At 34.0% G+C, this 15476-nt stretch overlaps 1 protein-coding gene and 2 pseudogenes across 1 annotated transcript; 1 reads left to right on the top strand and 2 right to left on the bottom strand.

Moving 5' to 3' along the window:
• Positions 1-215: 215 nt before the first annotated feature.
• LOC120182132 lies at positions 216-1583 on the bottom strand (annotated as a pseudogene).
• Positions 1584-2585: 1002 nt separating this feature from the next.
• LOC120182221 lies at positions 2586-3014 on the top strand (annotated as a pseudogene).
• A 6170-nt stretch (positions 3015-9184) lies between these two features.
• Positions 9185-12790, bottom strand: LOC120182220. The gene is made up of 5 exons (XM_039187221.1): positions 12267-12790; positions 11663-11822; positions 10731-10948; positions 9716-9889; positions 9185-9567 (listed from the first exon to the last, which is right to left on the bottom strand). Exons 1-5 carry the CDS (start codon positions 12441-12443, stop codon positions 9481-9483), a joined length of 816 nt encoding a protein of 271 aa, XP_039043152.1. The 5' UTR covers positions 12444-12790; the 3' UTR covers positions 9185-9480.
• Between the last annotated feature and the right edge of the window lie 2686 nt (positions 12791-15476).

A 15476-nucleotide genomic window follows, 5' to 3' on the forward strand; every position in this document is an offset into this window, starting at 1 on the left:
ATATAGTTGGTAATATATGTGTTTTATTATTTATATTTAAAATTAAAAATATATTGCATGAATAAACTTTATTGTATGAATAATAATTATTTGAGATTATGAGTTTGAACTTGTAAGATGTTTTGACGGCCAAAATGACCTACCCATATAGAGATAACTCCATTTACATCGTATAAAAAATATAATTAGAGCAGTCGAGTATGATGAAAAGGTGTCTATTGAAAGACAAATGAGAACAGAACATACGCGATGATCAACGAAATCAGTAGTATCAATGTCACCCTGCAACACGACAACAATTCATATGAATATTATTGGAAATGCAAATCTTATCGATCTCAGTGCATGATTCTACTTATGTTAAGAATGGATTATAATCAGGGATCGCAACGGTCGTGTTAAGGTTGGGCTTTTAATCAACTCAATCCGATTCGAAAATATGTACCCTCCATCCGAACCAGACTCGAACCGAAGATTTTATATCCTACATTCGACCTAATCCGACCTAAAAAATATATATCCTCCATCCAACTTCGACCCGATCCTACCCGATATAAATTAAGGATTTAATTAAATAATAATAAAATTTTTAAGAAAACTACATTATTATCTTCATGTCGGGTTCAGGGTGGAGTTTTTTCACCTTTCACCTGAACTCGACCTAACCTCGACTTATTTTAAAAAAATCTGACTCAATCGAATCAAAACCTTCTAGTGAAATTGACATCCCTAATTATGATTAGCGCAAATATGTATGTGTATATATATACATATGCTTACGTGATCTTGCAATTACTCCACCACATAGTATTCTTGTAACGACGAGATTGACTTTTGAATCGAAGTGAATTCCCCTTAATTGAACTCGTCTTCTCCACCAGCAACTCCAACCGATCGCCTCTCTCCAATACTTTCTCGATGTTGTCGATCATTACACTTCGTACCTATACATACAGATTCATGATTCATACAATAAATGGAATCTGAATCGAAATTGACGGATCCGTATTCACAGACATTTGCAGAATTCACCCACCTGGCTCATTTCCCCTTTTAAACGGTTCAATCTATCGGCATTGGGGTCGGTTGAAAATGGTCCATTTGTTGACTCATGACCCTGGAGAATTCTTCATTCATGGCGTAAGGCGAAGCTGATTGAATGGCCCGACCGTACGCCTTTACAAATCTCTGGTGGATATCTTCAAGGAAAGCGAAAGGGATTCTCCCTGAATATGGTTAATATAAACAAACATTAATTAGTTGCATATTGTGAATGAAGCGTAATTCAAAATGCGTATAAGAAATAGCTGACTTCCGGAGGCATCATCGGCCATGCAGAGGACGGTGAGACCATCGGTTCTCTTGACATGGAAGATGTAACGATCGTGCGAAAACGAGGAGTTGCTATCATTATATCCTTGGCTCATCTTTTCCAAAATCTGTCTAGCTACGGTGCTCGCATTTGTCTGGGAAGCGCTAAACTCCGTCAAAACCACCTGCCCCCTCGCCACCATCCCGTATAATATCCCCATTGTCGTGGAAATTGAAGGCGGCGGCGGGGATCGAGGGTGGGGGCGTGGAAAGCTGAGGAAAGTTTGAAGGGGCGGAGAATGGGAAAAATGAAGGCCAAAAGTATATGTACAATGAACAACGGAAGGGGGAGAATTGGAAGGAAGGAGTAGATAAAGGAATTGAGGTGGTTCGTCAATGACAGCGGGAAAATGGAGGACTAGGAATTTGAATGAATTCGTGCCTTTGGCGATTTTAATAAACGTGGACCAATCATATTGTGGTGGGTGATAGTGTGGACAAATGCAATTCTTTCAATTCAGTTTACTTTATTTGTCACCATCAAAGTTTAAACTTTTAATGTTTAAGAAATTTAGTATTTCATCCTATTAGATCAATGGGTTGTTGGTAGTATAGACTAACTTTTAAATTTTAAGCATCAAGGTTTAAACCCTTAATATTGCTTAAGAAATTTAGTGTATCATTGTACTAGATCGACGGATTATTGGTAGTATAGGATAACTTTTTAATTTTAAAATTGGTTTAGGTTTAGCTACATTAAACATAAACTATATGTGCTATAACTTTAATCATTTCATTATCTCATTATTAAGGAAGAGCTTTCATTTGAAATAATATATAGTAGTATATGTAACCTAATTATCCTATCAATAAAAGAATAACAAAAGTTCTTTCTATATCCAAGCAAAACGCCGAGAACAAATACTGATAACGTAGCGGAGAGTAAATGTTGATACATAGATTCATGTATTTGTAGAGGCAATGCCAACTAGCAAATTTTGGCAGCTGCCTCTCGAACGTATCCCATCTTCACGTGATTTGCTGCTGTTGCTGCTGCTGCTTCTTCTCCTTCTAGGGCTTCTTTGTTTTTGTTTGTTTGTTTTCACCCCTCTTCGTCTTCCTTGTTTGCATATAATCCCCACTTGTCTACGATAGTTTTTAAACATTTCTACTCATCTCTTTCCCTTTTCTCTCTTTGGGTTTGGAAATGGAGTCCAGCAAAATTTCAGCTCTGCTGCTGATTTGCATGCTTTTCATTTCCTCAGTGACTCCAATTCTTGGGTTGCCGTTCTTGTGGGAAGGCACCACCAAAGCATCGAAGGCACAAGGGTAAGTCCCCTAAAGGTCCCATCACTTTGCCTCCCATTGTTCCTAAACTCCCTCCGGTTGAGATGCCTCCAATTGTGAAGCCACCCATCGACCTTCCTCCGGTGACGCCACCAAGTGGAAAAGGAAAACCCTTCCAATCACCACCGACCAAGGACACTTGCCCTATCGACACGCTGAAACTGGGTGCCTATGTGGATCTGCTGGGAGGGTTGGTGCACATTGGTCTTGGTGACCCGGTGGTGAACCAATGCTGTCTGCTTGTGCACAACTCTCAAGCTCAAGGCTCTCAACCTTAAACTCTACGTGCCATTGGCTTTGCAGCTCCTCCTCACTTGTGGGAAAACACCCCCCCTGGTTACACTTGCTATCTCTAGAACCAAGTACCAGTTCATATTAACTTGTAGGCATAAAAAGAAACAATTATTGCATTACATGAGCATTGTTCCTCATTAGATTTCATGGCATACGGACTTGCAGGTTGGTAGATTGATGGAACAGACATGAGAGGATGTCAAGCTTTCTCTTCCTTCCTTTCTCAACTGGACTGGAAATCTAAAGCAGTTCTTATTTGTAACACCATTTTTATCACTTTTCTTTTTAAAAGATTGTTGCAACTCGCAAGTGTGTTTCTGTATCTTTGTCGAAGGATGCAATCAAGAGTGATAGAATTAATCTTCGTTCATGATTTTCCGGGATTCTCGTTTTGTTGCTTTCTGGTAACTTTATATAAAATATATATTATATGTTTTTCTGCTGGGCCCAGAAATATATATATATATATATTATAAAAAAAAAACTTGCTACAGTAAAATGCATGTGAAAAGTAACTTTAAAGTACCAGAAAAGGTCCTACAAAGGGAAAGAACAAGGAAACACGGTGTAGAACTCCATGGACCATGATAACATTTTTATCTTGCGGTTCAGTTTGTGGAGAATCAATCAGAACTCGCAAGGGAACAACTTGAAGGTTACAGTTTCAATAGACATGGGCAAAACCCGACCCTGGATGTGAAGCTAAGGTTAAAAGCAAGAGGGAGCAATGAGAAGCTACGGCACATGAACCTTATTTGTCTCTTTCCTTTAGCAGCATGTGGTGTCTGTTGAGTCTTTTCATCAACAGTCTTGTGCTACAATTATTTACCAATCAATAGTAATAAAAAAGAATACTGCGCGTACTGGTAAAATTGAGGACTTACTCTTTACTTGTAGTATGAAAAATAAGATTTACTGCAACAATCTTGGTATAGAGGTGTACCTCAAAGTCATACACATTTAAGCATTGGTCTTCAAGTCAATTTTTCCCCTTTTTTTTCAATCGCAATAACAAACCAAGAAAATATCCATACCTTAATCTTCAATGGTTTTTCTCTTAGCCACTGCATATTCTTTGGACCTTTTCTTTATCTTATCTAAGTCAACCTCCATACCCTAGTACATTTAGGGTCAAGAGCAGATATCACATAATTAGTAGTAGTTTAAAGCAAAAATAATTTGAAAAATAATATAAGAACAAATTCAAGGCACCATTTGCTGAGGGTGAGCAAAACTCGACTCGAAAAAATTTTTTTATTCGACTCGACTTGAAAAAATTTCAAGTTTGAATCGAGTTGTAAAATATAACTTTGTATTTTCAAGTTTGAGTCGAATCCCTCAACTTTGTATGGTATATGTAAATTACATATGAAAAATACGAAAAATATATATTGTATTGTACATGGTTATAAAATATCATTTAAATTGGAATCAAATAGTATCATAATTTGTAAATAGTTACAACTAAATTTAGATAGAAACTCAAAAATTTGACTCGACTCAATCGAATGCTCACCCCTACCAGTTGCAAGTTATGGTTGTCTATACATCGAAAGAGGCAAAATTGGCACAATAAGTCAAGCGGGTAAAAATATTAGTCCATTAACCAATCCGAATTTGATTTGGGATCTATGATAAATGCTACAATGTAAGGCAAACTACTCGCGTCCAAATAATATTTTTTATTAGAAATTATCATATCGACGTGATGAATTTCAAATCACTATAAAAAATACCGTAAATACCAAATTAATTTTAAAGAGGGTCAGACTAATTTTTTTTACCCATACGACCTATTGGGTAATTTTGCTCCGAAAGGGTACAAGTGAATTGCAACCATTCGTGGATATGAAATTGAACATACTGAACTAAAATTCATGCACAAATGACCCAAAGAACATATTTGGGCGTCCATGCACCTCTGAAAACAAAGCTATTGTCCTGCCCACAAAGCTAGCCCATCTGTTCTCTCCCCAAACCCAACCAATCTTGCACTTGTTTAAATTTATTAACTTCTCATTCACAATACATATTCAACCTTTTGAAATAGTAAACACACTTTTAAAATAGATATATAAAAGTAACAAAAATATTTAAAATTGCAGTGATGAGAGGAACAAGAGATACATATTAAACAAATGGCCTCTTTGCTTTCTTCCTTAGCTTTCCTGAACTGCAATGTTTTCTTATGTAGAAAAGGGAATAGTCAAGCCTCTTTCACAGATCCATTCCATCTTAAATTTGTTTTTTATATGGTAAGAGAATAAGGGCTTTTTTATTTTTATTTTTATTAATATGGGGTAAGTATAAGATAATATTTGTTTAAAGATAATTTTCAACCTTTTGATGTTGAACACTCAAACCTCTAGTGCTCGAACCCAAGTCTTCAAAGAATAATAACAATTCTTTTATCGCGAGTCCACTTAATTCGTGCAGGATTAATATATATATATATATATATATATATAGCTCAGCTACCCAAAGTTCACAACCTTATTATATAATAGTAGTATGAAACAATCTTGGATCATTTGCATTAGAAAATGGAAAGAAAAACTGATCTGTCAGAGATGATGATAAGTAGGGGAGTGGAGTGGTTAAAGGGTGATGTCACAAACATGGGACAAAGATCAACCAGAAAGGCTAACAGTGAAAACTTTCATCATTGATAATATAACAAGGAACTAAAGCTAGCAAATTAATGCAACTCTCCATTTTCACCTACGTTTGATTCACTACATTTAGAACTACTATCAGCTGAGCATTACTTCAATAACATAATATTAAACTACGGTCTCAACATTATAATGATTTTCGATGCCACTGTAACATCTGCAATCGTATTCGCAATAGACACCGTAGCTGCAATTCAATACGTCGTTGAAAAACCTGTTGCGGTGTGTATCAGACTATGAGTAAAAAGCACGTAATTCAGCATCAGAAGCCCTTTCTCTGAGACAAAGCTGCATGCTGCAAGAATTGTGTATCATAATTCATGGGAAAGGAAGGGTGGTAACTGCAATAAAAAAGAAATTCGCGTGATGATTTTGAAAATTAAAGAATATGTTACTATCTATGGAGTACAATATTTCGCTCTTGTTCTGCAATTTAGCTTCGTTGAAGGGATAAACGCAAGTCCTGAATTGCCATCATGTTCTCCCACAGCTTTCTTGAGCTTTCATGGTTTTGCTATACTATTACATATCAGGCGGCATGAATGAATACAAAGGAAGTTCAAGAAAGCTGTGGAAAAGCATGACCAGGACCATTTAACAAAAACATATGAAATACCATCGACCATCTCATATCTCAAATAAATTAAGCATTTTTCCAGTTTTTATTGACCTAAAAACACAGTGTGATGGATGAAAAAAGGAAGATAGACAAAAAGGAAGAAGAGAAAGATGCCATTCCAAAGATGAAAGGACCACTCTACCGATATACAATCTGTCAGCCTAGCTTTATAGAGAAAGAGGAGGCCGGCGATGAAAGGATGAAAGCAAAGGAGGGGTAAGCCTGTAGGGTTTATTTTCACCAACAAACCACCATTGTTTATTTTACTCGGCCTTTGCTTTACTAGTGAGTGCGGTGTGGGGTACATAACACAGCTAGATTAGATAAGATAGGTAAAGAGAAAAACAAAAGATTTAACTAAAAAAAACGTGGCTTGTTTTGTCCCAGCACAGCGGCTAAGGAATGGTAAAAAATAGTGTCACCGAAAATGTTACAAAATCGTAACATTTTCAATTGGATATAATTTAAAATTTTAATTATTTTTTAATATTTTTCGATTAAAAATCTTTTTATTAACATTTTCAGTTGATAATCGATAATATTATCTTTTATCCAATAAACCCTACATTGAACAAGATTATGGGGAGTGATGAGTACCGACTCCCATCACATGCAACCATGTTATTTCGATTTTTTTTCTTTTTTCCTTTTAATTTTTATTGGTTGTTTATGGTCCCCAAGCTTTATATCTTTTAACCTAAACTTATATATATTGTCGATCATTAATCATGATCAAGGATTTACAACGGGTATGGTTGCATTCCTAGATTTTTTTATATATTAATTATTTAATTGTATATCTCTAAAATTTATAACTACTTCTAAAAACTTAACGTGTTTAATATCTAAACTATCAGTTTTAGTCGTTTTTGTACCTAAAGCAATGACTCTCAACAATTTGACATTAAACGCTCACACCCTTGACATTCATGGTGCTCAAAGTCGAGACCTAAAAAATAAAAACAATTCATTTATCACCAAACTCACTTGGTTTATGATTTTTAATATACTTTAATCAAATATTATTGAATAAATTAAATTAAAACATATGAATTTATATTTACTCAACAACATACTAATAATTCAAATTACAACGACAACAATAATATACAATTTTGACAATTAAAATTGTAATTGAGACGGAAAAGCCATGTACCAAAAAACATACAAAACGACCATCAACCGGTTGATCTAGTACTGTATTAGATCCTTAAGTAAGATTAGAAGTTCAAATCCTGATAATTGCAAATTAAACAAACTAGGTTATAAAGGTCCCCTTATCTCTGTAATATATATTCTAGATTAATCGATCAATAGATTATTTATTAATAGTTATAAAAAATTCAAAACGCATGCAGACAAAGTTATAATTTTAGGCATGACTGTGTCAATGTGAAAGTGAAATTGATCATGAACAAAGATAGGTAAATTTTACGATCTCCACACGCACACATCATATACTAAACATTGAGTTGATTGACGAGACACTGCTTGCCTCTATGTTAGATTATCTATAAACATCAGATATGGAATTATATATCTAAATCGTGTTAGTGCCAAATTTCATTATATTTTGTTTTAATTTGTCTATTCTATACACATGCAAAACCAAAACCATAATAAATAAAAATGGGACCCATTTATCAACAGACCTCAGCAAAAGGACTCAATCATCAATTATGAAATTTGGATGCATCACATGCTTCCAGCTCTTTTATAATATCTTTTCCTTTTCCATTCGGGGTAAAATAATAAATGGTAAATCACGTATTTAGTACTTAAATTATTAGTTTTAGTCTATTTTAGTACTTGAACTTTCAATTTTTTTAAATCATACCAACGTTTAGTTTTCATTTCATTTTAGTACCCAGCATTAAAAACTTAACACGTTTAATACCTAAACTATCCTTTTTGGTTTGTTTTAGTACCTAAACTTTCAATTTTTTCAAAATTTAACGTTAACTTTTGAATGGGGTACTAAAACGAACCAAAAATTAAAGTTTTTAACGGAGGTATACTAAAATGAATCAAAAACTAAACTTTAGGTATGATTTTGAAAAAATTGAAAGTTTAAGTATTAAAATAGATCAAAACTGATAGTTTAAGTATTAAATACATAATTGACCCAATAATAAAATATGAGATACCAATAAGTTTCCACTCAAGTTTTAAATTATTTATTCCATTTTGATGAAGTTAAACTTGTTTATTCAAATTTTGTTTATATCTAGATTATTTTCATAATCCCTGTTGTCTTTGTATATAGAGATGGATCTAGGCGGGAGGGGTGATCGTCTCCCCTAAAAGTTTAAAAGTATCATATATTTTAAATTTTATCTATGTATTTTATTGGAAATGTTTATGTCCTTAGAATTTTATAAGTTCAAATTCACCCTGAAATTTTATAAGTTTAAATTCTACTCCTAACACAAAATTTGTGTCTCTGTTTGTATAAGGAGAGGAGCTTACTGTTAAAAAAAGACCCGCTGCAAAGGAAAGTCACGCAAAGAGTAATTAGTAATTAATTTGTGTTCTTATATAAATAACAATATTAACTACTTTGTGTTTACAAGGATGGTCCCTAGTCCCTACCCCTATCGCCATTTACTTGGAAGATTAGGTAAAATCCAAAAATAAAATGATACGTTATTGACATTTTTGTTTGATAGAAAGTAAAAAAATGTTCTTCTCCATTAACCGGATATGGAATAGGTAACATGTTCAGAAGAATTTCTCTCTTCCATCTTTAAATTAATTATCACAAGTGTTCATCACAATTTTGAATATATTAAATTGATCTTAATGGAAATTGGAGGTAAAATGGAGCATGATTATGATTATTATCAATAAAATCATATATTATATAATTAGAATCACTCACTATGATACACAAATGAAGAGATTAATAATTAAAATATACCCAGATTCAGACCGAAACAATTTAAATATCACCCACATATAACAAGACTGAAAACATATAAAATATGCAGAGTTCCAAGTATGTTAGCATGGCCACTTAACATGCGTGTCTTTTGTTAAAATAATCAAAGCTTATCTTTTTCCTGCAGCCTATTTGTCTGCAAATATAGGAGGAAATACATACCACCTGGTGGCAGCATGCCTGTTGAAGAAGATTATAACTTTTGGAAGCTTGATAATGTTAGCAATGCCTTTGCCATGATTCGAGCACAGAATTGCACACAAATCATCTGCAAAAGACATGTCCAAGAATTACTAGAAGACATCAGGGTTGAAACGGCCTGGGATGGAGCTACTTTGCTGAGCCTGCTTCAAGTGCATTGTCAATGCATAATTGTTTACCTGTTGGAGGGGGTCAGATGATCAAACAATTTTGATCAGATTCCGAAACAATCAAAGCCGTTTTCTTAATCATGTTGCAAGAAAAATAAGATGGGAGTAGACACATAGATTATATAGGCATATGAACAGTTGAGTTCATGAGGCTAACCTCAAGGGTTCTCAACTGCTCTTGATACTGAGATGCTACTTGCTTCAGATGCTGCAACTCCTGACTCTGGCTTTCATACTCCTTCTGACGCTCGTGCTGAACAGAAACAGCTCGCTTCAGAATAGTATTTTCCTGAATGAGTGCTTGCACCTGTTCTTTCAACATCTTATTTTCCTACAACCAAACAACCCTTTTCTCATTTTCTGAGTAAATTCATCATTTATAAGTATCTTTGACCAAAATCCCATTTGGATCACTGATAATCCTCTAAAAAAAATTTGAAGATTTAGTCATGATGAGATACTTTCCTATCTGTATCTGGTATGAATCTTTTCCTCGTACTTATTCAATTTGAGGTATTGATCCAATTCAATAATAAATATATATTTGTAATTTCCAACTTTTTGCTCAGAATACCAATAAGGTCACTGAATTTTGTTAATCATGCGAAATCTAGCCTCACTAATCAATTTCTTTGCTAAAAACTTATTAGAAAATTAATTCAGCTACCATGTAATTATTTTTTTTTTTGCAAATCTTCGCTTGATTTACAGCACTGTTATCATGAGTAAAATTTTCTTTTTATACTATGATTTGTGTTTTAATAAATTTTTCTGTAATAAGTTTTTGATGGAAAATCATACTTTTGGATAGAGTTGAGCTGGGTTTTTGGGGGTGGTTGGTTTTTCTTGGTGTGTGGCAGTAAAAGGGTTAAAACAATTCTTCAAATTTTTTGTCTCAAAATTGTTGATTATTCACCAGAAAAATTCCTATGGAGCAGTTTACAACCATATCATTTTTCATTAATTGTTAGGAAGATATATATTAGGGTGACTCGATTGGAATAATTAATTGAGATATTTGCGAAACATTATTTACCGTGAAAAAAAATCAGGTTAACTTTTAGGAAGATATACGTTATTTACCAAACAAAAAGTTCGGATCAGGCATATAGTAATAGCAGGGATGAAAGAGGAGATAACTACTAGTAACTTTAACAACCATGAGAACCAACCTGGTGGAAATTTTGGGCAAACTCAGCTCCAGCTCGTGCATGAATGGATTTCTCCAAAACCTCCAGTGCTCTTGAAGCACGAGCTCTGGCATCATCAATATTGGAAGCATTCAACATTTCCCTAACAAAAAGCTCCACCCAGTCTGAACCATCCATTGAGAGGACTTCTGGGACTGTCTGTTCCTTAGCTGGAACATTTCCATTGGCAACTATTGGAGCTACACCTACAACAGAATAATCCTCTGCTTACTAAGCAACTATTGATGCCAAATAACTAAAAGGTGATTCATAAGTGAATTATAGATAAGTTATAATTCTAGTTTTAATGGCATCCCATCCACATAAACTGCTAGGGCAGGCAAATAACATAAAAAGAAGCAGTAACTTTATTAGCAATATTCACAGATCAAATTGCTAAGAAAGATTCACATATTGCACATTACATTTGTGCCAGTTTCTGCAATTTGGAGAGAGGGAAAGGGGCAAGGGAGGGACTCCTACTTATAAACAACCCCAAGAGTGAATCATACAATACAAATTACCCTTTCTTAAGTTCAGACATCCTAACAGCACTCCAATAGACTTAAGACACCACAACCAAAAGCAAACCACTTATTCAAACGTGTTACATGGAATCAAATAACAACATTTAGGGTTATCATTTGAATACACACTTTCCACTGTCTTCAAGTTATTCACAAAAACAAACAACACAAATCTTCTTTGCAATACAATCACAAAAAAACTACTAAAAAGTTCTTAAAGCTAACATGAAGAAGATATAGTCTCACAATAAATAATCTCAGGAACTGATTCCAAATAGAGATGCAGAACCAAGTTAAAAATCTTGGTCAATCCAAACGTCACAAAATTGCCAGGTATATCAATTTGGTGTTATCAAAATTGAATCAAAAGGAATTTTCTATTCATACCTTGAGCTTCAAGTTGATCATTTCCTTTTAATTCTACACCAGTTTTATCATCAGCGGGAGCAGCTGCATTTCTATCAGCAGATCCTAAACGAAGCTCATTCAAACTCCTAATAGCTGAATCCAGATCATCTCCACATTCTTCAAGTACTCTTTCAAGTATCTAAACCATTATGAACAAAACATCGTTTCTCAGATACAATAAAATGTAATTCTCAAGTCAATTGGATTTATATAATAGAATACAAGGTTATCATGCATAGAATGTCGCAATACATTTTATGTAACATGGAATTTGATCTTAGAACCTGAAACTGAGTTGATTACACAGAAAACGAAATCGCATATTATAATTAAATTCCAATTACGATTCTATCCCCAAGTTCTTTTACCATAAAATTCCTCTTCAAAAAATCCATTTTAGGGAAGTAAAACAACTACATATAAGAATTAAAACATAACAAGAAAAAGTAGATGAGACTGAGATTGTGAACGAATAAATGATGATGATAATAAAAATAATTTCCATTTAATATTCTTTTCTGGAAATTAAAACTTAAACGGATGCATTATATATGTATTTAAAAAAAACTAGGGAAAAGCTTACCTGTTTATCCATTTCAGGGAACATGGGAATCAATTGGTCGATCAAAAATAATGGAGGCGGCGAAGAAGGAGAGAAAGAAGAAACAAAACGAGAAGAACAACGGATTCTCTTAGAAACGGGAGGTGATGCGCTCAATTCCTCAAAGAAAGATCTCTTCCCTGAAACTATGGCAGACATGTTTCAGCCAAATTGCCTGCACTCACGGCCTTTCTTCTTTTTCTTCTTCTTCAACTCCCTCCTCCCTTTAAATCTATAATATCTAATTTCAGTTTCAAAAACTCCGATCCGATCCGATCCGATCGATCTCGATTTTTCTCAAAACAGAAACGCTAAAGGGCTTCAATAACTTAGGATTTGATTTCTCTCTATCAGTAGCAATTTGATAGAGAGGAATCTCTGTTGTTGTTGATGTTGATGATGTAGCATTTGAAGAAATCAAATAATTTGATTTTTTTTCCTATTTTCCCCCAATTTTATTTATGTTATTGTTATCATGGCTGGAGGCAGGTAGCAACCGCTCGCAAGAAAAATAGGGACAAAAAGGGAAAACAAATACTTGGATTGAATTCGATGGGGGAGCTGATAGGGGAGCACCGAGGATTGGATAACCGACCACTTAAAATTATACACGTCGGAATGAAAACATATTTACAGGCGCAACGTGTTCTTCTTTTATTGGATTTAGTGTTTGTTAGGAGGGGTTATAACAGGACGATCGTATTTAGTACGGTAAATGAGTCGAGTTGAGGTTGAGTCGTACAGAGCTCGATTCGAATTAAAATTTTTGAAATAGAGTTTAATTCAACTTGAAAAATTTGTGAGTCTATAATTTTTAAGTTCGACTTAAACTCGAAACTATGAATTGAAATTCGTAAAAGTTGAAATGAAAAAGAAAACTTAAACTTAATTCGATTGGAGTTCAAAACTTAAACTCGAACCTAAACTTTAAATATATAAAAACCTTATATTATATTTTAAAAAAAACAAATAAATGCTAATATTCCAAAGCACCTTGGAATTCCATTTTGTTCATGTGTTTTATCCATCCACCGTTCGTCTAATCTCATGCAATTATAGTAACTTCTTCTACTTCGTTTGTTTAACGTACAATTTAGCTGTAACACCTTCTCTTCCTAACTTGTTCTCCATGGCTGACAACAACTGTGGCCGTTGAGCTTTCTTGAAACATGATAGTCGATTGAGATTCTGAAATTATATTATATAATATATTAATCGGCATGTTAACATCCAATTCAATTCACCATCATTTTTAACGGAAAAATGATGAATTTAGAACACAATGAATAGTTGGGTAAACTTAAAAAAATAATATATTATAATCGGATGATCATTTTATAACTTTTAATAGTCAGGATATATTACCATTGAATTACACTAATGAATTTACCGTATAATGCAACAGGGAAATTATATTTCATTACAGAATAATGGATTCTAACTCGTGATTACGACGACTCCACTATGGGTAATGATAAAAGGCAATGATAAACCAGATGAACTTACACGTACCTGTGTCTCGACGATAAACCAGAAATGCCAGTGATAGTTTCTGCTATAAAATGAACCGATGATAAAAGGCAAGCTCAAGATGAATTCAACGAAAATACGATATAACAAAACAAAACATGAAACCAAATATATAGTAAAGAAGAAGAAGAAGATGAGGGAGAGTTTGGAAGCAAAATAGAAGGAATGTGGAAAGTGATATTGGCGCGGCTCAATCTGAGATCGTATTTTACAGCCGAATCCATGCGTAAATCCGTCTTCGGATTGAACCTCACCAACATCGCTTTCTTTCTTTTGCTTCCCAAGCAACCACCAAATCTAAACCTCCATCCCACGAATGCAATGAGAAACACACCCCGATCGATGTTCGTAGAGTTTGCAGCTTTTATACACTTTGCATGCCTGCTTATATCGCCCTTACCAACCAACAAGAGAAAGGGTACTTGAATAAAGAAGAGTTGGATATGGCCCCATGACAATAAAATTTGATCCTTTTTTTCCAGTGCCTCTGGTAGGCCAAAAGAAGCCTACCTTCATGGAGTAGAAGGTGGAGATCATGGCGGTTTTGTTGGTGGTTGGGAATGATTATGACAATGTGGGATCCCTAATATCATGATCTTTATTCCTTCATTAATTGTGTCAAAATCAAGGCAATTCTGGTGCTAAACTATTACCATGTCCAGTCAATGAAATTAATTATGAGGAATCTAAAAAAACGAAACAAGAATGGACCGATGAAATCAATTACAGAACAGAGGTAATAAAAATCAGATATGATCCATGAACACGACAAACCAAACACAGTAATAATATGATGTTTCTTGATGCACTAATAAGACATAACAAAAGACAAATGAACGAGACACTCTTCTGTTGATTAAAAAGTGTCTTACAGTGATCCTCAAAGTTTTCAGCAAACTATACTTGAAAACATTGATTATACATATGATCACTGCTGTTCATCATAGAATACCGCTCAAATCAATAAAAAACAAGGCCTGTTTTTCCAAGGGTTTAACTCGATTTGTATTCAAAAAGACAACAAAAGGAAGTGAGAAGATTGTCAGCGATGATCAATATAAAAGAAACAAAGGTTTTATAGAGGTTTAGAACACGGTATCATGATGATTATTTTATTTTTTATTTATTAATTTGAGGTATGTACAAAGTACTACATGTTCAACGATGATTGAAAATGAATCTATAATCATAATTTCAAATTTCAATTACGAAATTTGGGACGAGAGACGAGGGAAATGATATGAAGGGGAGCAAAATTTACTTTCTAGGATTTGACATGCTTAATTTGTACTCAATCAAAATCAAATTCCTTCACTTGCGCCCGCACCTGGAAATATTCTCCTCAAAAGAAAAAAAGAATGAACCCTACTAACAAAACAACTCCTTTCCATCCTACCTTCTTTTTTTAAAAAAGAATTTATATTATATTATTTTTTAAAACACCACCACCTTTCTATGTCCTGTTTGCATTTGATTAATCAAGAGAATATGATAGTTGGCTTATACTTACATATCCGTATAAACAAATCTACATCAATATATATACTATATATACACACACAATAACTCACCAGTAAATGAATTATATATGTAGAAGGGCAAAGAGGGTAAGATGGTTTTGAGGATCATACATCGATCGGGGCTTATACGTACATTATGATG

This window comes from Hibiscus syriacus, unplaced genomic scaffold (assembly GCF_006381635.1).
Source record: "Hibiscus syriacus cultivar Baekdansim isolate YM2019G1 unplaced genomic scaffold, ASM638163v2 tig00112632_pilon, whole genome shotgun sequence".
Lineage (NCBI taxonomy): Eukaryota > Viridiplantae > Streptophyta > Magnoliopsida > Malvales > Malvaceae > Hibiscus > Hibiscus syriacus.